The sequence below is a fragment of the Engystomops pustulosus genome, chromosome 8, assembly GCF_040894005.1.
Source record: "Engystomops pustulosus chromosome 8, aEngPut4.maternal, whole genome shotgun sequence".
Taxonomy (NCBI): Eukaryota; Metazoa; Chordata; class Amphibia; order Anura; family Leptodactylidae; genus Engystomops; species Engystomops pustulosus.
The window spans coordinates 46,955,665-46,976,033 of NC_092418.1; the positions used below are offsets into that span (position 1 = coordinate 46,955,665).

Sequence of the window (20,369 nt, forward strand, 5' to 3'; positions counted from 1 at the left end):
TCATTTGCTAAAGTGAAATTCAATAAATTGGCTCTTTCCTCATCTCCCTCTACTTTGACCCCCAGGTTATTACTCAGAGAGCTCACACTCTTCATTTTTAGTTTCTTATCATTTATATACTTGAAAAATAATTTAGGATTATTTTTACTTTCCGTGGCACAGAAAAAAATGTATTATAGGATGTCAGTGGCAGCATGAAAAGAGTGCAGTGTAGTGTAAAGGGGGAGCACTATATAGAGAAAGGAGAACAGGGGACAAGGGGGAACTGTATAGAGGAAGCGAACTGTAATTGTGAAGCACTGTTATATAGGATTACTATTATTGGGGGGACAATCTATAAAGTGGAATTACTGTATTTGAGGGTGGCACTGTATAAAGGGAGAAACACTTGATTAAGGGTGAGCAACGTATAGAGAAGGGTGGAGCACAGAACAGGGAGTGCACTTTATAAAGAAGACTGTATCTAGGGGAGCACAACGCCTGGAGCACTGTTTCGAGGGGGGGGGGCGCTGTACAGGAGGCACTGTATACACAGGGGAGGCAAAAGGAGTAAGATGTAAAGAAATGGGAACAAGAGGGAAGCAAAAGGGGCCACTGCAGGGCCGACTCCAGGTTTTAGTGGGCCCCTGGGCGACACAGCCCTAGTGGTCTCCTTTATGGGCCGCCCTCCAGTAGTCACACTGCCCTCCCTCCCCCGTATTGACACATTGCCCCACCACATCCCCCTGTGTACACATTATTCCCCCCTTTGGACACTCTGCCCCCCATCCCCTGTATACACACTGCCCCCCCTCCCCCTGTATACACACAGCCCCCAGTAGGTAATGTCCCCCAGACACAGCCCCCCAGTAAGTAATGTCCCCCACACAGCCCCCCAGTAAGTAATGTGCCCACACAGCCACCCATGTTCTCCCCCTTCCATGGCCCCTGTCATGTCTCCCCCCTCACCTCACAGATGCAGCTCTGTACACTGCTTTCCCCGGCAGGTCGTGTGATGACAACATCAAAGGTCCTTCAGCCTCCGAGGCTGCAGCTCCTGCTGGGGAAAGCAGTGAGTGCAAATGTTCTCATCACGATCTGTGTCCTGAGGCAGATCGTGATGAGAGAGGAAAGGAATCTCCCGGGCAGTGGGGCAGATGTCCTGCTGACCCGGGGGGATACGGGGCTCTGGCCAAAAGATTCGGGGCTGAAGCCTTGGAAGGACCATCCTGCTTTGCAGTGGGCTTTGCGTCCGGGGCTCAAATTCTTTTGACCTGGCAACGCCCCTGGCGACACTGGTACAATTGATCTGGGGAACCGAGTGGGCCCCTCCATTACCCCAGGGCCCTGGCACTTGCCCAAGTTAGCCTGGTGCTGGCGCCAGGCCTCGGCCGCTGTATAGGTGGGTTGTTCTATTGTCAACTGCTGTTGTATAGGGGGCAGATAATGAGTAGAGGGGGTAGTTGACGCTGCTGTATAATAGAAGGGGGTAAGAGGCAGTGCTATATAGTAAGGAGGCTCTTTCAACAGAGAACTCATTGGAGCAAATTTAGCATTAGATATCTTACTCCAGTTTTGTTTGCATTTTACGGGTTCCATGGAAGTCTTTTTCACATGAGATTTATTATAGTGGCTGATAAATGTAGTTTCATTTCAGCACATAAGGCATCAATATCTGCACAGGTTTTGTGATTTTTTTTACTACTAAATAAAATAAGTCACAAAAAACTTTTAACTTGTTCTTTTGATTTCAATATGCCCGGTGGTGACTGGAGTGAATTTGCACCTAAATTTGCGACTTTGTGAAAAGATACACTTCAAAAATCTTTAGAAAACTGATAGAACTTCAACGATTCCCCCCCCTCCCCACACACACACACACACACACATTCCCAATGACTTACCCCCCCCCTCCCCACTCCCAAGTATTTAATGATAAATCCTCTAAATGGACAGAGACGGACACTATCCAGAAATCATCAGGTTTCTTTCAATGTTTTATTTTATAATGGAAAGATGAACACCAATATAAACTCAGCCTAATTATTTATGTATTTCTGCACAGTTTGTACAGGCGGCTGTCATATGAATTTGTTTTCCCCATGTTATTTTAGTTAGATGTTCTGTAATTTGTATAAGTAAACTACAATTATATGCACATCTCTGGATAATATACCATTGATGTAAATCCCCTTCTAAAGAGAATTACTGTACATTTACATATCACCCCACATGACCCATCAAATGTATAGTTGTGTTAATATTTGTACAAATATACTAACATTCCCTGTGGAAGTAGTAGTGACACACAGAGGGGAACCACAGCACTTCCTGCACAGGAGAGCAGCAGTCTGACTTCAGGAGCGGGACAACAGGTGAGGTGCCATGTATGTTCATATATTGCTGATTTACTGCTGGAATTTTTTGACTGAATTTTACATTCCATATGTATGTGTGAGTGAAGAACACCACCCCCCAAAAGGACATTTTTAAGAACTGCTAAAAGTATTTTACATAGCGTGTTAAAAGTTAACAAGCTAACAAGCCCATTCCATATCACATATGCAGCGTTCCATGCTTGGCAGTTCCAGAGAAATTCATAAAAGTTCATGGAAAATTAAATTTACATTAAAATTAAAATGAAGTGGCAATTAAATAGATAGTGGTTAGGGAACTCTATTCTGAAGATGGTGTGCGTCCTAGGGGAAATACTTCAAGTCTATCATATTTGGCATATTTGTCCTTGTTTTTCTAAACATATACACAATTTAACGGCTTGGTGCTACTATCTAGGAGTGTGTCCCTAAACAGTTATTTCATTGGGAGTCCTCTTAAAAGATAAAGTAACACATGTATATAGATAGGGAAGCATTCTTTCTTGTAACAGTTTCCATTTTTGTTTGGACATTCATCTTGCCTATGCTGTCATTAATAGCATTGAGAGATATCCATACTCCATGCCTTATCACATGCCATATATTATATGAGAGAAGCAATGCTTAGTAAAAGTGAAAACTATATATAGGGAAAGTAGAAAACATATATTTAACAATGTATACATCAGCCAACTGGTCTCTGAAAAGCTATTTTTTGCTACACCCTGTCCAATTCTTACACCCCTTAAAGGGGTTTGCCCATGAAAGGTGTACACAATAGTGAGGTGTACACAGTAAATATCATTTTTACCCCCTAACTTTACAATTGTAGTCAGTTTTATTGCCGTTTTAGCTCCTATCACTCCATGATGGCCAGTGTAAGATTCCAGGGGTGGGTGGGGACTCTCAAGGCAGACACTTCATGATCCCTCTAGTTCTCTGTGTGGTGACAATGTGGTTAGATTATCAGGGTCCAGGTTTATATACACTTTCATTTACCATCTAAACATTGTATTAGTATCTGATACATATAAAGTGAGATGACACAGATCAGAGATGAGATCCATGAGATGCATATTGTAGACAATGACATTCTTAGCTTTGCTACATCTCTGCTCTGCCACAACACACTGTTAGATCTGATGTGCCTCCCCCCTCACCATAACTTATTTACCTGTAGCTTGTAGCCCTCTTTACGATGGAATGTGCCGACAGTAAATCAGTGTGTGAGCTCGTCCTGCAATGCAAGGGTGGGTGCTGGAGGCAGAGAAGAGCTCAGCGTCAGACAGGAGAACAAGATGTCTGTCGACCCTAAAGTCAGAAGATCCAGGGTTTGAAACCAGGGGCAACTGAAATTGTGTACACCAGGACTGATAGAGACAGGGTGTAATTATATCTGTGAAATGCTATATTTTTGTTAATAACAGTGAATTAGAGAATATGTTATTTTGTTATCCTGAGAATATTTAAAAATTTGTCTCTTTGTCTTTGTGGGAATAACCTTTTAAGATCCAAAAGGAAGTGGAAGAAATACATACATACATATATAGAAAAAAAGAGAGAAATTGTTCCTGCTCACCTTCTGTTGCAATTGGCCCCCAGCGCGAAGACCATGAATAGAAGCCCCACGGACCGCAGGCACAAGATCCACAATGAACAAACGATGTCTGCGCTTTCGGGGATGATGCAGATAAAATCAAATTTCTTTATTGTGTACAATTAAGATCCAGAATTGGCAGATAGCATAGGTGTAAGATCCAAGTAAATGGTCATTTACTTGGATCTTACACCTATGCTATCTGCCAATTCTGGATCTTAATTGTACACAATAAAGAAATTTGATTTTATCTGCATCATCCCCGAAAGCGCAGACATCGTTTGTTCATTGTGGATACATACATATATATATATAATCTCATTGTACTAGAGGTTTCAACTAATTCAATTATGACTTTCTTCCTTTCTTTAGCACATGCTGAATATCTTGCTTTTCCATGTTATTTCTGCAGGTGAAGGTTTAACTGATTTCCATATGGCTACACGACTGTTTGAGGAGAAGGAGCATGCATCTAGCTATCAAAAATACAGGTTTTCTCCAGCACAAGAGATACAAGACATGATCTTTAGCTATCTACATGAAAAAGTAAGGGCAGATTTTTGGTAAACAAGAGACTTTAATTAAAAAAGACTTGAAGTGGTGTATGAAAGTATTATGCATTATATTAGGACAGGGCCGCCACTAGGGATTTTAGCGTGACTGACTTGTGGGGCCCCCCTCATTGCATCCATTGGTTTTCTATCTTTTATTATAATACCACATTGCATACATAAATGCTTCATAAATTTTATCTACTATATAGACTCCCGAAATGAGTTATAGTAATAGCTATAGCAATAGTTATATTAATAGCACAGCACCCCCATTAATTATATATACTGCACCCATTGAATAAATTACATATAGCACCCTCTAATCAATGATTTTAGAATTATAATATACAGAACCCCCAATTTAAATAATCTAGAACCCCTACAAAGCGGCAGTCATATAACAAAGTGTTTGCATTGAAAACACATTGAGCAAAATACATTAACAAATGCATAGTTGTTTTGACCTGAACGCATGTGTTTGCCTTTTAACAATAATAATAGTGATTAACACCTTAGTGACCAAGCTTATTTGTGCCTTGATAACAAAGGCATATTTATCAAAAACAGCATGTGTCACTTTATCTGGCAATAACTTTAAAATGCTTTAACTAAGGCCTCATTCACAAGCTTATGGCTGTACAAAAGTCCCCCATAAACGGCAATGGGCGCACGGAGCGATACGGTGCCACACGTGTGTACTGCTCCGTACATGGGGAAAAGATAGGACATGTCCTTTCTTTCCCCAAGTGCATGGCCCGTACGCCGCACATTTCTGTGCAGAGGGAATGGGTCACCGGATATACCAAGAGGGCATACGTTTGTGTGAATCTAGCCTTACTTTTTGAGTTGTATTTTGTACTTCAGGTAAGTGGAAAATTTTGGCTGATTTATTTATTCAAGAAAAAAAAGTGAATATGATAAACATTTTGAAAAAAACTAGCTATTTCAAAATGTTCTGTTTTTCAAACTGATAGTAACTAATTTAAGTAATAAGATTAACGAAAATTTACCTCATCTCAGCTTTGTGTTGGCGTCATTTTATATGTATCCTTTTGTTTTATTAGGATGTTAGAAAGATCACAAATCAAGCTGCATTCTCTCATATTTTCAAGAAAGTTTTAAAATCTATTATTTTAGGAACCATTTAATTTCTATAAGGGTTTTGGAAGTTCTGTTACTAAAAAACCTGACATATCACCCTGTTCTATTTACTTCACCCCTCAAAACGGCACTCAGGAAATTTGTTAACCCTTTATCATTAATACGTTCATTTAGCTGTAAAATTTACCCACATAAACTGAATAAAAGTAGGAAATCCATCTACAAATATATTTTGCAGTTTCTTCCGGGTAAGAGGACTCCCCACATGTGGATGTAACCCGCTATCTGGGCAGATGGCAGGGAACGGAAGGGAAAGCGTGCCATTGAGCTTTTTGTAGGGCAGCTTTTTAATTGAATAATTTTCAGATGCAATGACATGTTTGTATTGTAAGCAAAGGATCCTCATCTGCTGTATCATGCCAAAAGAACACCACAGTCATTTTTCCAGGGTGCTTATGGCTCCAGAAGGAGCCATCTCCCTTTACACAAACATATTATGGAGAACGTCTATCACCACTAGTATTAAAGTCAATCCCACAGGCTCAATATAACTGCCCATAGGGCCAGTGGACGGTGCTGAATCTGACCAGTGAGCATTAGGACTGCTCATTCATGCATCAGAGTCGAGGAGCTTATTAGTCATGATTTACATCTCTGACCAGGGTCCACTTCTGAGAGCAGGGCCTAAGAGGACAACATAGTAGATTGATCAGGGAAGCATGTTCTTCTAGGTCCTGAATCTCTGGTAAGGGACTAGAAATGTTGTAGTCAACATCTTTGCCACTGTCCACTTCTGAGAGAAGAGGGCTCACGGGAAGCCTTGAAATGTTGCTATACATCAGTAGTATATCTCTCAAAATATGTCAGTGAAAATATGTCAAAATATGATGTGATGTTTGTGTTGTGCGGCATTAAATGTCGGATACTAGTGCATTTTGGCATAATCTTCCTTGTATTAATTTACAGAAATAAATGAAAATTTTCGTTGTCCCCTTTAATATACAGCCCCCCTGTAGTTTATAGCCAGCCCCCTTTTGTATACAGCCAGCTAGCCCCCAGTTTGCCCAGTACATAACAAAATAACCTTACATACTCACCTTTGGGCGGTACCCGATTCTCGGCGCAGCTCCCAGATGCTCTGTGCGGCTCCCCACAGCTCCTCTTCTGTCATCTCTCTGCTGCGGCCATGAGCTCTGCCGGCCCGCGCACACAATGACGTCATCAGCAGCGACACTGCTGCATCATAGTGTGTGCTGGCGGAAGAGCGCATGGCCTCGCCTCTGCCGGCTACACTATAGAGAAGACAGAAGAGGAGCCGTGGGGACTGGAGCATCGGGATGCCGCAACAAGAATTGGGGGCACCGGAAGGTGAGTATGTCAGTATGTCCGAGGTGCTGAAAAACTCAAATTGTACACGAGTATATACAGTAAATGTTACAGTAGCTTTAAAAATTCACTTACTAATGAGCTATCTAGAGGATAACTAAACTTTTCACAACATTTTGTAGATCAATAGCGCAGACGACAATAGTAAACGTTGCAATATGCCTCATTAAAAAAATCTGTACATGTGTCATTTTTCCCCTGCCTTCTGGACTGTGAACCCTCATTGTCATCTGGACCATTTTATGCAAACTGAATCCTGCACGACCGTCGCGCGCAGCGCCGAAGCAGCTACAGCTATAAACATTAAAAAGTGTTTAAACCGGAATGCAGCGTTTTATAACACTAAAGAAAGTAAGCTCCGGCACCAGCTCACCCTGAACTGGTGCTCGGTATTTACAGCTTACACCAACAATTTGAACTGGTAGGTTTCCTTTAAATGATTCCTTTGGATTCTTTTTGTATATACTTTTTTCAGAGATGAACCTAGTATATATTTAAAATCCATATGTGGAAGTATAAAAAAGTTTTGCACAAAAAAACCCCAGTCTCGAACAGATATATGCAATAGAATGGTATAGGTAGCTCAAGACTATTGTGCAACTTTTTTTGATAAAATTTGCAAAAAATTATCATTCTCTCATATAAATCAAACAAGTCCAATTCTTACAGATTTTGGGAAGTGTTTTGTAACTATTGAATGCCTTAGGCGACCCAACAAATTTATATTTTTTATCATTAATTTCCCTTTTAATGGTAGCTGTAAGCCACACAGGGTGTAATCTAGCCTGTCTTGTTACTGTTCTATACTTGTTACCTATTCAAATACATTTAGAAGTATAATGACCCAGGATAGATTAGAATTTCTCCCATTTAACATTAGTATCATCACATGACAGTATCTGATCCCAGTCTACGGTATATGCTGTAGTAAAGCCCTGAATTTCGGGAAATTAGCCTTCTTAAAATTCAATGTTTTCAATTTTCCCACCTGTTTATGCTTTTTACAACAAATAATTATGTTACAATCGCTGTTCTCAAGGGTTTGCCGGACACTAACATTTTGAACAATTTCCACATTGTTTGAAATCACAAGGTCCAACAATGCATCACATCTTGTGGGATCTTCTACAAGCTGCACCATAAAATTCTCCTGCAGAAAGTAAATAAAATGTCTCCCCTTCACAGATGAAGAAGAGCCCTAAACTCAATTTATATTTGGTAAGTAAAAGTCTCCCACTACCACTACTAACCCCTCCTGTGCAGCCTGCTCCATCTGTTTATATAGGTGACCCTCTATTTCCTCAGAGATATTGGGGGGGGGGGGGTCTATAAATTACACCAAATTTGTTTTTCTCAAAGCTCTCCTGGGTTTGAATTTTAACCCACAAAGTTTCAGCCTCCTCACACTCTTCTGAGACCACGGTCTCATTCACAATCGCTTTTAACTCTCTTCTGACATACAGACATTCACCACCTCCTCTCCTATTTGCCCTGTCTTTCCGAAAGAGTGTAAAACCTTGAATATTAACACCCCAATCATGTGATGCATCGAGCCATGTCCCTGCTACTTCAACAACATATAACTGTTCCTGTAATACTAGACCCTCAAGCTCACCCATTTTGCCTGCAATACTTCTGGCATTTGTGAACATACACTTTAATTTCCCACAGTTATTTATAGTAATTTTACTGGCACATATATCCTCGCTATTTGTTTTGTAACTTGTGGATCTCAAAAACCCCCTTTCCATTTAGTTGCAAGTTATCTGTGGAAAACAGCTTGTACCCCTATGAAAAGTCAGCCCAGTGCTCTAGGAACCCAAATCCCTCTGCTCTACACCAGGATCTAAGCCCTGCATTTAACTCCCTGAGCTACCGCTGTCTGCTCTGTGTAGCGCATGTCACAGGTAGCATTCCAGAGAATACTACCTTGGAGGTCCTTTCCTTAAGCTTTGAAGCTAATTCTTTAAAACTATTCTTTCGGCTCCTCCGCCTACCATCTATTCTGTCATTGGTTCCAACATGGACCACAACAGGTGGGTCATCCCCAGCCCCTCCCTTTCCACCACATGCCGAACCCTGGCAACAGTGAGACAACAAACCATTCGGTTGAGGTCTTGGCGATTATTCTATCCATCTTCCTGATTATAGAGTTCCCTACAACGACTAGCTGTCTTGGCTTACCTGTACTACCATCTAACTAACTGGTCTGCTCGTATGGCTGTTAGGGATAGCAACATCTTGTTAACCCTAAACTAGAAGTGCAGTTTTTACGTGAATCAGGTTTTAATGTGTATCTTCAAAGCCATAATTAATTAGAATTCTACTAGAATTCTACTAAAATGCACTCAAAATTTTCAGCATGAGAATGACAAGAAACATCTTCATGTAATACATTTTCAGCTGGACTTTCATATAAAAATGGTTTAACTGTGTCAATTGTTTATTTGTTTATGTTGACTAATTTTTTAAAAGCTTCACAAATGTTTGTTTTATGCTTTTCCAGTTAAACAAACCATATGAACTTGCCGTGGATGTTGGTTGTGGAACAGGACTTAGCACAAAAATTCTGTCTCCACACTTCAAAAAGGTTCTTGGAATAGATATTAGTAAAGCTCAAATTGAGGAGGCCAAGAATGCAGTTAAACTTCCAAACACAATATTTAGGTGAGAACTTTTAGAGTTTGAAGGAATTATTGGTATGATTATAGCAGAAGAACTCAGGCCATAGTTATAGTGTAGTTACATATAAGATGTCAATTTCACAGAGTATCACCAGCTGAAGAAGTACCAGTAGATGACGCCTCGGTGGATCTTCTAACTGCGTGCGCTGCTGTCCATTGGTTTGACATTGAAAAGCTTCTGACTGAGGTAAAGTGAAAATTTTATATGGCTAAGAAAATGACTATTGCTGTGCTAAGTCTGACATAGAAACAAAAGATTAATATCTGCACATAAAATCATTAGAATGAAAGCCTTTAAAGGGAACCTGTCACCAGGGACCTAACAGCCCATTACACCTGCATTGCAAAAATGCCTCTCTGCTTTTTCTAAGCATTTGCATTACAATATAATTGTGTGTTATAACTAACTCTTGCATCCTGACCAAAATCCTGGGGTAGTCACAGGGCTGGACTTTGGTTTGCATGCTTTTTAAAAAAGCAACATGTGACTTGTCTGAGGGTAAATTCAGCGCAAAATGGAAAAATTCAGGAAACCCGACGGAAATGTGTCTGACAGACCCTTAGTAAATGTGTCCCAATATGTGTTTATACAAGTTGAATATTGCTATAGGGGGATTATATTTAACTGAGAATGATGAGGATTTCATTTCTTTATGTTCTGCTTAAATTCTTGTTTCCTACCAGTTTTAGTGAGTGGTGCACTTGAGGCTTACTTTGTTAACAAGTTCATCACTTTATATGTATGAGTGATCAGAACCTCAAATAATAGTAAATTAAAAAAAATTATATATATATATATACACTCACCGGCCACTTTAATAGGTACACCTGTCCAACTGCTCGTTAACACTTAAATTAAAGGGCTGGTCTGAGTATTTCAGAAACTGCTGATCTACTGGGATTTTCACGCACAACCATCTCTAGGGTTTACAGAGAATGGTCCAAAAAAGAAAAAACATCCAGTGAGCGGCAGTTCTGTGGGTGGAAATGCCTTGTTGATGCCAGAGGTTAGAGGAGAATGGGCAGACTGATTCGAGCTGATAGAAAGGCAACAGTGACTCAAATCGCCACCTGTTACAACCAAGGTAGGCAGAAGAGCATCTCTGAACGCACAGTACGTCGAACTTTGAGGCAGATGGGCTACAGCAGCAGAAGACCACACCGGGTGCCACTCCTTTCAGCTAAGAACAGGAAACTGAGGCTACAATTTGCACAAGCTCATCGAAATTGGACAGTAGAAGATTGGAAAAACGTTGCCTGGTCTGATGAGTCTCAATTTCTGCTGCGACATTCGGATGGTAGGGTCAGAATTTGGCGTCAACAACATGAAAGCATGGATCCATCCTGCCTTGTATCAACGGTTCAGGCTGGTGGTGGTGGTGTCATGGTGTGGGGAATATTTTCTTGGCACTCTTTGGGCCCCTTGGTACCAATTGAGCATCGTTGCAACGCCACAGCCTACCTGAGTATTGTTGCTGACCATGTCCATCCCTTTATGACCACAATGTACCCAACATCTGATGGCTACTTTCAGCAGGATAATGCGCCATGTCATAAAGCTGGAATCATCTCAGACTGGTTTCTTGAACATGACAATGAGTTCACTGTACTCAAATGGCCTCCACAGTCACCAGATCTCAATCCAATAGAGCATCTTTGGGATGTGGTGGAGCGGGAGATTCGCATCATGGATGTGCAGCCGACAAATCTGCGGCAGCTGTGTGATGCCATCATGTCAATATGGACCAAAATCTCTGAGGAATACTTCCAGCACCTTGTTGAATCTATGCCACAAAGAATTGAGGCAGTTCTGAAGGCAAAAGGGGGTCCAACCCGTTAATAGCATGGTGTACCTAATAAAGTGGCCGGTGAGTGTAGATATCGGAGATGGGGCATGAAGTATGAGTTGTGGACTTGCACAGACGTTCAAACATGGTGGGTGCTGAGACGGTTTCAGTGCCGTCCATAGATTGCAGCAAACGCCTGGTATGGGCGTAGCAGGGTTTAGCTGAAGGTGGAAGTGAGAATTTTCCTTGTAGAAAGCATGTTCTTTGAATGTTCAATCCAATAGCAGTTTTTTATTTTCCTGTGGCCTCATCATGTTGTATGTTATTATTTTTTTTTTTAAAAACTTTTTTAAATAAATCAGTTTTGGTTTTCTGAGCTGTAAATCTGACCTTCTTTACTAATATACGGTAATTTAATTGGCTCACTTGAGAACAGTGGTTGCTAATGCCTGAACTACTTTCTAACAGATTCTCCATTTTGGGTTTGTGTACAGTTCCCCTAATACTGCCTGTTAACAATATTTTTAACAGCTTAAGGACATGGCCCAAAATGGCACTTTTTTCCCTGCTTAAATTCCAATTACATTTTTTATCCTGCGTGGGCATATGAGGGCTTGTTTTTGGTGTTAAGATTTATATTTTGCAAGGGTCTATGTTTTATCATAAAAACAGCATAATGATTGAAATGTATTAACTCCTGCAGCGGAAAAGAATCAAACAGCTGTTTTGCCACTCGTTTTTTTAACTAAAACTTTTACACAGTACGTCATACAGTATAATAAACATATTAAAATTATTCTGTAGTATAAAATAAAGTAGTTCTGTGATACAGTTAGTATTTTTTATGTTTTACTGCTTTAGCAAGGAAACATCTTTGCCTATGTTTTGCCATATTCTGAGAAATATAAAGTTTTTATTCCTTAATCAATTCCTTAATCAAAAGACGATTATTAGGGCTTGTTTATTGCAGGAAAAAGGAATGGTAAGATTGGTACTATTATAGGGCACATCTGGCTTTTTGATTGCTTTGTATTACATATTTTTAGGAAGTTGGAAGCACTAAAAATGCTATTTTTTATTTTATTTTTAAATCCTTCACAATACAGGTATAAATAAGGACGCTAGCAATTTTGTGGGGGTATATCATTTTTTTAACACAATATGAATATAAATAGGGAAATTAGTTATTTTTGTGCTGTTTTTTTGTTTTTATATTGTATTTGTTTATTTTATTTAACTTTTTTTCACTGTCCCACCAGGGAACTTAAACTGGGCATACCTTGATCCCTCATACAATATATTGCAGTCCTTCTGCAATGCAATTTACCGTATCTATTAGTGTTTTACTGACAGTTTGCCTATTAGACCCAGTCTAGAGCTAACATTCAATGAGATAATGCACATAATCAAAATAAACAATTACCATAACATACCGTATATACTCGAGTATAAGCCGACCCGAGTATAAGCCGAGACTCCTAATTTTACCACCAAAAACTGGGAAAACCTATTGACTCGAGTATAAGCCGAGCGTGGGAAATGCATTGGTCACAGACCCAGCCAAATACATAGCCAGCCAGCCCCCTATAATAAACAGCTTGCCCCCAGTAGTATACAGCCACCCCAGCCTGCCCCCAGTAGTATACAGCCACCTCAGCCTGCCCCCCAGTAGTATACAGCCACCTCAGCCTGCCCCCCAGTAGTATACAGCCACCCCAGACTGCCCCCCAGTAGTATACAATCGCCCCAGCCTGCCCCCAGTAGTATACAGCCACCCCAGCCTGCCCCCAGTAGTATACAGCCGCCCCAGCCTTCCCCCCAGTAGTATATAGCATGCCCCCAGTAGTATACAGCCACCCCAGCCTGCCCCCCAGTATTATACAGCATGCCCCCAGTAGTATACAGCCACCCCAGCCTGCCCCCCAGTAGTATACAGCGTGCCCCCAGTAGTATACAGCACTGCCCCCAGTAGTATACAGCACTGCCCCCAGTAGTATACAGCACTGCCCCTAGTAGTATACAGCACTTCCCCTAGTAGTATACAGCACTGTCCCTAGTAGTATACAGCACTGCCCCTAGTAGTATACAGTCAGCCCAGAATTAAAAAAAAAAACTTATTTACTCACCCTCTGGTGGCCCCGATGCACAGCGCTGCTCCCCACGATGTCATCGCGGCTCCTCTTCTGGCTTGCCGGCTCCTCTTCTTGCTTCCGCGCCGTCTTCTGTCTTCTTTAACATCACGTTGGGCGCCGCAACTGTTCTCTCCCGTGCGGCCCCTAGTATGACGCACCGCTGCTGACGTCATACTAGGCGCCGCACGGGAGAAGAACAGTGGCTGCGCCCAACACGATGTTAAAGAAGACAGAAGACGGCGTGGAAGCAAGAAGAGGAGCCGGGAAGCCAGAAGAGGAGCCGCGATGACATCGGGGGAGCAGCGCTGCGCATCGGGGCCACCGGAGGGTGAGTAAATAAGTTGTTTTTTTTTGGTCATTTTTAATTATAAGCATTGACTCGTGTATAAGCCGAGGGGAAGTTTTTCAGCACATTTTTTGTGCTGAAAAACTCGGCTTATACACGAGTAAATACGGTATGTTATACACAAATCTTCAATAAAAAAAATTGAAAAAGCTATTACACTGTTGGCCATTGAAAATACCACACCATGAGAGAATAATCATCCAATAACTTTGATTTTTTTTTAAGATATGTAGATCATGGACGGATATGTGAAGAATTTGTACCAGTAACCCTCTCTGTAAGGGAGAACAATAACTTGTGATTGTAAAACATCAACCGTTCTATAATTGTTATAGATAATGGGAGGACCTTAGTCTCACACCATTAACACAAAAAGCATGTGCTAGAGACATGTCAAACAGGAAAAATGTTTGCTCAAAGATATCATAAATATATACTCGAGTATAAGCCCACCCGAATATAAGCCAAGGCACCTAATATTACCACAAAAAATGGGAAAACTTATTGACTTGAGTATAAGGCGAGGGTGGGAAATGCATTGGTCACAGGCTCCCTGAGTAATGAAATACATTAGTTAATACACCACTTTAAGCCACAGTTGAGTTTGTTTAGATGTTAATGTGCAGATGTAACAGTCCTTGTATGCACACATGTTAGGAGCACAGACAGACAGACTACACTTGTTCTACTTGAGCACAGTCAGTTTATTATGTCCTGCAGATAGTGAGCAGTCTATTTGATTAGCAGGGAGTAGTGTATTTAATTGTTACACAACTTGTATAATTGTTAGTAAAGTTGAAAGTGCAGCTAAAATACACTTCAGGTACCTGAAGTGCAGCTGCAATTGTCTTTTGGCTGCACACACACAGCTGCTGTATTTCGGACTGCTCTTCCCTCTGCAGACACAGTCCCCTGTGTTTACACTGCTGACCTGACCTGCCGACCTTCCTGTTGACTTGAACCTCCGTATGTACTGCTTCTCAGGATGTCGAAAAGGTGCTGTATCTCCCCTGTTTGCAGGCTCAGCCTTGCACGTGCTTGAACTCCGTCCTTGTGATCAGCAGCTCTTACCTTCTTCCCCCGCTCTGCCAGATCAGCCAGCGATCTATCCTGGGTGATTTAGCTTCTGACACCCTGCTGACATAGCTGCCCGGCTCCCTCACACATGCTGTTTCAGTTGTGCTTTTTATACTAACTCGAGTATAAGCCGACCAGGGCTTTTTCAGCACATAAAATAAAAACTTGGCTTATACACAAGTATATATGGTAAGTGTCTGGCAAAATCCTGACTGTGATCCAATGTTGAATGAATATACACTCTAACAAGGTGAAGTAAAGTGGGGTTGCAGTGGCGGGATTTCACAATACAGGACTTTATTGATCACAGCGTGTAATGATAGATCAATGTCTTTATTACTATTGGTAACACGGTAGTGGTAGTGTGAGCTTGAACAGTATATATGATACTAGACACACTTGTGTTCTGTAAGTATGGGAATGTCCCCTTTGATATTCTTCAGGTATTTCAATTGGAAACAGTGTCTACCCTCCTAGTAGCTAGGTCTGTGACTAGGTAATTATTCATCTACATGCACAAAAGATGTATCGCTCTGTCCACTTGACAGTATAGAAAATATCACTGCTGGTGCTAGAGAACTGTCCCTTTCTACAGCATCTTGTGTCTACCACTCAGGTCTTAGCTCAGTAGGTCGATTTATCCAAACAGATGACTATAAGTGTAGTCACTAGGTAGGCATATATTGGCTCACTCCACCATCGCAAACACACTCCCCAATTCAATATCACTGCTGCAACTGCAACTCCAAGTAGACCTACAGCTGTTACTCCTAATATTCATACACTGTCCCCTAGTGTAACTTGCATGCTCATGCTTACTTGTAGAGTGGAATAGGTCACTGATCACAACTATGTTACTGCTAGTTAAAACTGACACACAGCCCCCCAAAATGTTTTGCTCTATATACAGCTTCATCAGGGGTTTGGGCCTATGAAGTACATAAAGCAACCGAGGCATTAAGTTCATTTTTATCAGGTTTGTGAAGCTCTATCCTCTCCTAAATCTAAATAACTGTTGGTGCACTCAACAGCCCACGCTCAATTGCCAGTGCAAATATCTAGTAACCCTCTCCAGATGAAAATAATCTGACAACGCCCAATTCACTTTAGCCAAGCCACTTGCCACTAGCCCTGTACAACTGTACCCACTGATTGAATAGCGGGACAAAGCCATTCTACATAGCATCAACTACAGGTAGCTGCACTCAAGCGCTTTTGAAATGTCAAGAGATAATATTGCTCTACTGTTTGCATAGACTGGGTCTACCTGCAGGTTGATAAACAGACATCTCAGAATGTGTGCTATGACCTTAGATGACATAAAGCCAGACTAATATGCATGCATTATGCCAACCACCCTAAATGGTCTGTTCAAGTTTTGCCAGTCTGCGGATCCCTAAACTCCTGAATCGCTACTTTTAGTGTCTCCTAGCAAGAAGCAAATACGTGGCCTATTTTAAAGCTATACTGCAATGGCTCCAACAAATAACTTTCACTTAAAAAACACTTCAATAAGAGACCATCTAACCCAGGAGACTTTTCATTCACCATACCTGCCACCGCCTGCTCTAATTCTTCTAAAGATATTGGTGCCACCAGCAGTCCTTTCTTTTCCTTGCTCAGCTGTGGATAAGTAATAGCTTGCAAAAAATGATCCAACTGCTCCTCTGTATACACTTCCCTAGAAGAGTACAAACTCCTACAAAAATAAAAGCACTCCTGCCGTATCGGTTAACAACATCCCTTGTTGGTTTCGGAGCCCATGGAAAAGGTTTCTGTCTGGGCCATATTTGCCAGCATACACCCAGTTTGTTCTCCTTCTGCATAATATTGTTGTTTTGAGTCTTTCTCTGGCGCCACAATTAAGACAGTTCTCCATCAGCTCTTCTGCGGCGGATTCTTTCAGGCACTCGCCCACTAGAGAGATAGTCCATTACTTCTCCTATGGTGCGGCTATCAGCCTGAAGACTTATCCAGAGGTCCTTTTCCGCAGGGGGCTCTGACTCTTCTTGAGGAGTAGCTGGCACTGCCTCTGACGGTAAGGAGTAAACTCTCTGGGCATCTTGACGCACAAACCGGGCATAGAACGCTGGCATCTCCACATCTTCTCACTGAGCATCCGTGGAGGGTCTCCCTCTCAGGGAGACGGGACAGAGCGTCGGCGTTGTCATTGGTCTTACCAGCCCGGTACTTGATGGTAAAGTTGAAGTTGGCAAGTCTGGAGGCCCACCATTGTTCCAGTGCTCCAAGACGAGCGGTGTTCAGATGCGCCAAGGGATTATTGTCTGTGAAGACAGTGAAGAAGGATGCCGCCAGGTAGTCCTTGAACTTTTCGGTCACAGCCCAGACTAACGCCAGAAACTCCAACTTGAAGGAACTGTAGTTCTGGTCGTTTTGTTCCGGTTCTCGGAGGGAACGGCTGGCGTAGGCTATGACCCTTTCAGTTCCGTTCTGGAGCTGGGATAGTACAGCCCCGAGGCCTTGCTTGCTGGCATCGGTGTATAGGGTGAAAGGCTGATTGTAGTCTGGATATCCCAACACCGGAGGCTCAGTCAACCGTTGCTTGAGCATCTGGAAGGCAGCTTCTCGTTCGACTGTCCACTCAATGGATACTAGGGAACGTTGGCTCTCTTTTGGCAGGCCCCTTAGGAGTTCTTGCAGGGGTGCCGCCAGCTGGGCAAACTTCGGGATAAAACGCCTGTAATAACTGGCAAATCCCAGGAAGCTTTTGATGTCGGTATGGTTGATGGGGTAGGCCAGTCGTGGACAGCTGCAATCTTCTCTGGATCTGGCTCAATTCCATGAGCGCTCACCACATGTCCCAGGTACCTGACGCTAGGTTGTAGCAGGTGGCACTTGGATGGCTTGACCTTCAACCCATGTTTGATCAGGATTTGGAAGACTTCAGCCAGATGGTGGAGGTGGTCTTCATAAGTCTTGGAGTAGATGATGATGTCGTCCAAATATAGCAGGACGGTCTCGAAGTTGCGATGACCCAAACATCTCTCCATCAGCCGTTGAAATGTGCCTGGGGCGTTGCATAGCCTGAACGGCATGTTGTTGAACTCGAACAGGCCCATTGGGGTGGTGAAAGCCGTCTTCTCTGTCTTCCGGCGCCATGGCCACTTGCCAGTAGCCACTGGTCAGATCCAGGGTAGAGAAGTAGGCCGCTGACCCTAGGGCTGCGAGGGATTCCTTGATTCGAGGCAGAGGATAGGCATCCTTGTGGGTGATATTGTTGATCTTCCTATAGTCAACACAGAATCGAAGGGTTCCATCCTTCTTTTTCACAAGGACCAGCGGGGCAGCCCATGGGCTGTGACTCTCCCGGATAACGTTGGCTGTCTACATCTCTTGTACCAGCTTTTTCACCTCTTGGTAGCGGGCTGGAGGTATGGGCTGGTACCGCTCCTTGATAGGAGGATGAGAGCCAGTAGGGATGGTATGTTGGATCAGGGTAGTCTGCCCAAAATCCAGTGGGTGTTTGCTGAAGGCCTGGTGGTGCTTCATAACGACATCCAGGACACCTTGTACTTGCTCTGCAGGAGTAAAATCGTTGTCTCCAATATTGAGCTCAAGCCACCAGGATTGCTCGGCAGGCTCACCTTCAGCACTTTGCTTCACTTCCAGCTGTTGGGAGGCAGACAGAGAGGTTTCCACCAAGTCTTCAGGATGAACGCTGAAGAGAGTGGCTACGGCCTGGTACTTTCTCAGATCCACTGGGGAGTCTCCCACATTTAGTAGTCGAATGGGTACTTGTCCTCGGGATACAGTGACTAGGCTCCTGCCGGCTAGAATGGGTAGGTCTTCATCAGCTGGTAGAGGTTCTACTATCGCCTGGTAGTCTTGACCTTGGACGCCCATGCAAGCTCGACACCATACTAACGTCTCAGTCCCAGGTTGAAGGCGGACAGGTTGGGGATCCTTGATCCAGGCTCTGCAGATTTCTCCATTAGGGCCAGCAAACTTCTGTTGCGCCGCTAGAACCTGCATAGTCTCCTGAATTACCTTCCGGGAACCGTTGGGCACTGTTGGCAGGGAGTCGTGGAGAGCCTTCAGCACTTCAGGGTAGCAGTTGCGGAGGACATTGGTACCCAGTACCACTACGCCCTGTCTGGTTAACTCAGTGTCTCCAATGGTTAGCGTGGGCTCCCAGTAGCCGCGGATGGGTACGGGTTTTCCGTTCGTAGCAATAATGTTCAAGTAAGCCTTAGGAGGCTGGACTAAGGATGCTCCTCCTTGGCACTTCTTGAAGGCAGCACTCCGGAGAGTGGTCACTTGAGAGCCGGTATCAATTAAGGCCGACCGATCGAGTATTTTATGCAGGGTGTCCACCAGATTAGGGACCTGTCCTGCTAAGCCAGCAACTTCCGTAGCCGCAGGAGTAGGTGATGTCGACTGCGTTGGATGGCAAGCTAGAGCAGAGTCCTCCATTTCCACGGATTAAGGCTCTTTCTGCGGTCCAGTAGGCGGTCGGTCCCCTAATATGTCAATGACAATTTCCTTAAACTCAAGAAAGGAGGCCTGGGCATGTTGAGAAGAGATGATCTTTAGTTGACACCTTTGATTTCTATCAACAAGTCCATTAATGAATTGTTCCCTCAGGGTTTGGCCAGAGGTTTCAGCGTCTTTGGGATCAAGACGGGTTATGGCCTTCCATGTCTCCTGTAGGGAGAGGGCAAAGTCTCGGAGGGACTCTTGGGGCTTCTGTCTTTTCCCGAAGAATTGCTGCTTCAACTCTGAAACAGTACACTATTCAAAGGTGTTGCGCAGCCTATCAAGAATTTGGACCACATTCTGACGCTGTTCTCGGGGCCAAGACTTGACTTCCCGGAGAGCGGGTCCTTTCAACTGCCTGGTTAGGATGCCCACTTTCTGTTCCTCTGTGAGCGGGTACAGTGCGAAGGTGGCTAACAATTTGTCTCTGAATTCAGGGAGAGTGTGTAATTCTCCCTCGTAGTGGGGTAACCAGGGGGCCCCCAGATAGTAGGGCATAGTCAGAGGCATCATGGTGGGGATCACAGGGACACTAGCTGTAGCAGGGCTGAAGAGACTCTCTGGAGGACTTAACATGCTCCGGTACCCTGAGGAGGGACCAGGGGACGGGACCTGCTCCAGTCCCGTATCTTCGTCCTGGGCGGACATGACTGGCCTAGCTGAGGGAAGTCTGCAGGGTTACACAATGTCCGTTGCTATGGGCGATGGCTAGAATGGGATGTGGGCACTTTAAGACACAGTCACTATTCCCTGGGAGGTGAGCCAATAACCTAGCTTCGGAAACAATCTCTACCCCCCTTTAACTTCCCCAGCGGTACTCACTCAGGATCAGCCGTGGTGACAGGACAGCTCAG

General features: G+C 43.3%; 1 protein-coding gene across 2 annotated transcripts in view; it reads left to right on the plus strand.

Moving 5' to 3' along the window:
• Positions 1–2,267: 2,267 nt before the first annotated feature.
• LOC140076236 (putative methyltransferase DDB_G0268948) overlaps positions 2,268–20,369 on the plus strand; it is a 42,986-nt gene continuing 24,884 nt past the window's right edge. For both annotated transcript variants that reach the window (XM_072122752.1, XM_072122753.1), the window contains exons 1-4: positions 2,268–2,354; positions 4,364–4,497; positions 9,499–9,659; positions 9,761–9,863. In XM_072122752.1, the coding sequence (XP_071978853.1) occupies positions 4,387–4,497; positions 9,499–9,659; positions 9,761–9,863 (375 nt within the window). In that variant the 5' untranslated portion in view covers positions 2,268–2,354; positions 4,364–4,386. The remainder of the gene's footprint in view (positions 2,355–4,363; positions 4,498–9,498; positions 9,660–9,760; positions 9,864–20,369) is intronic.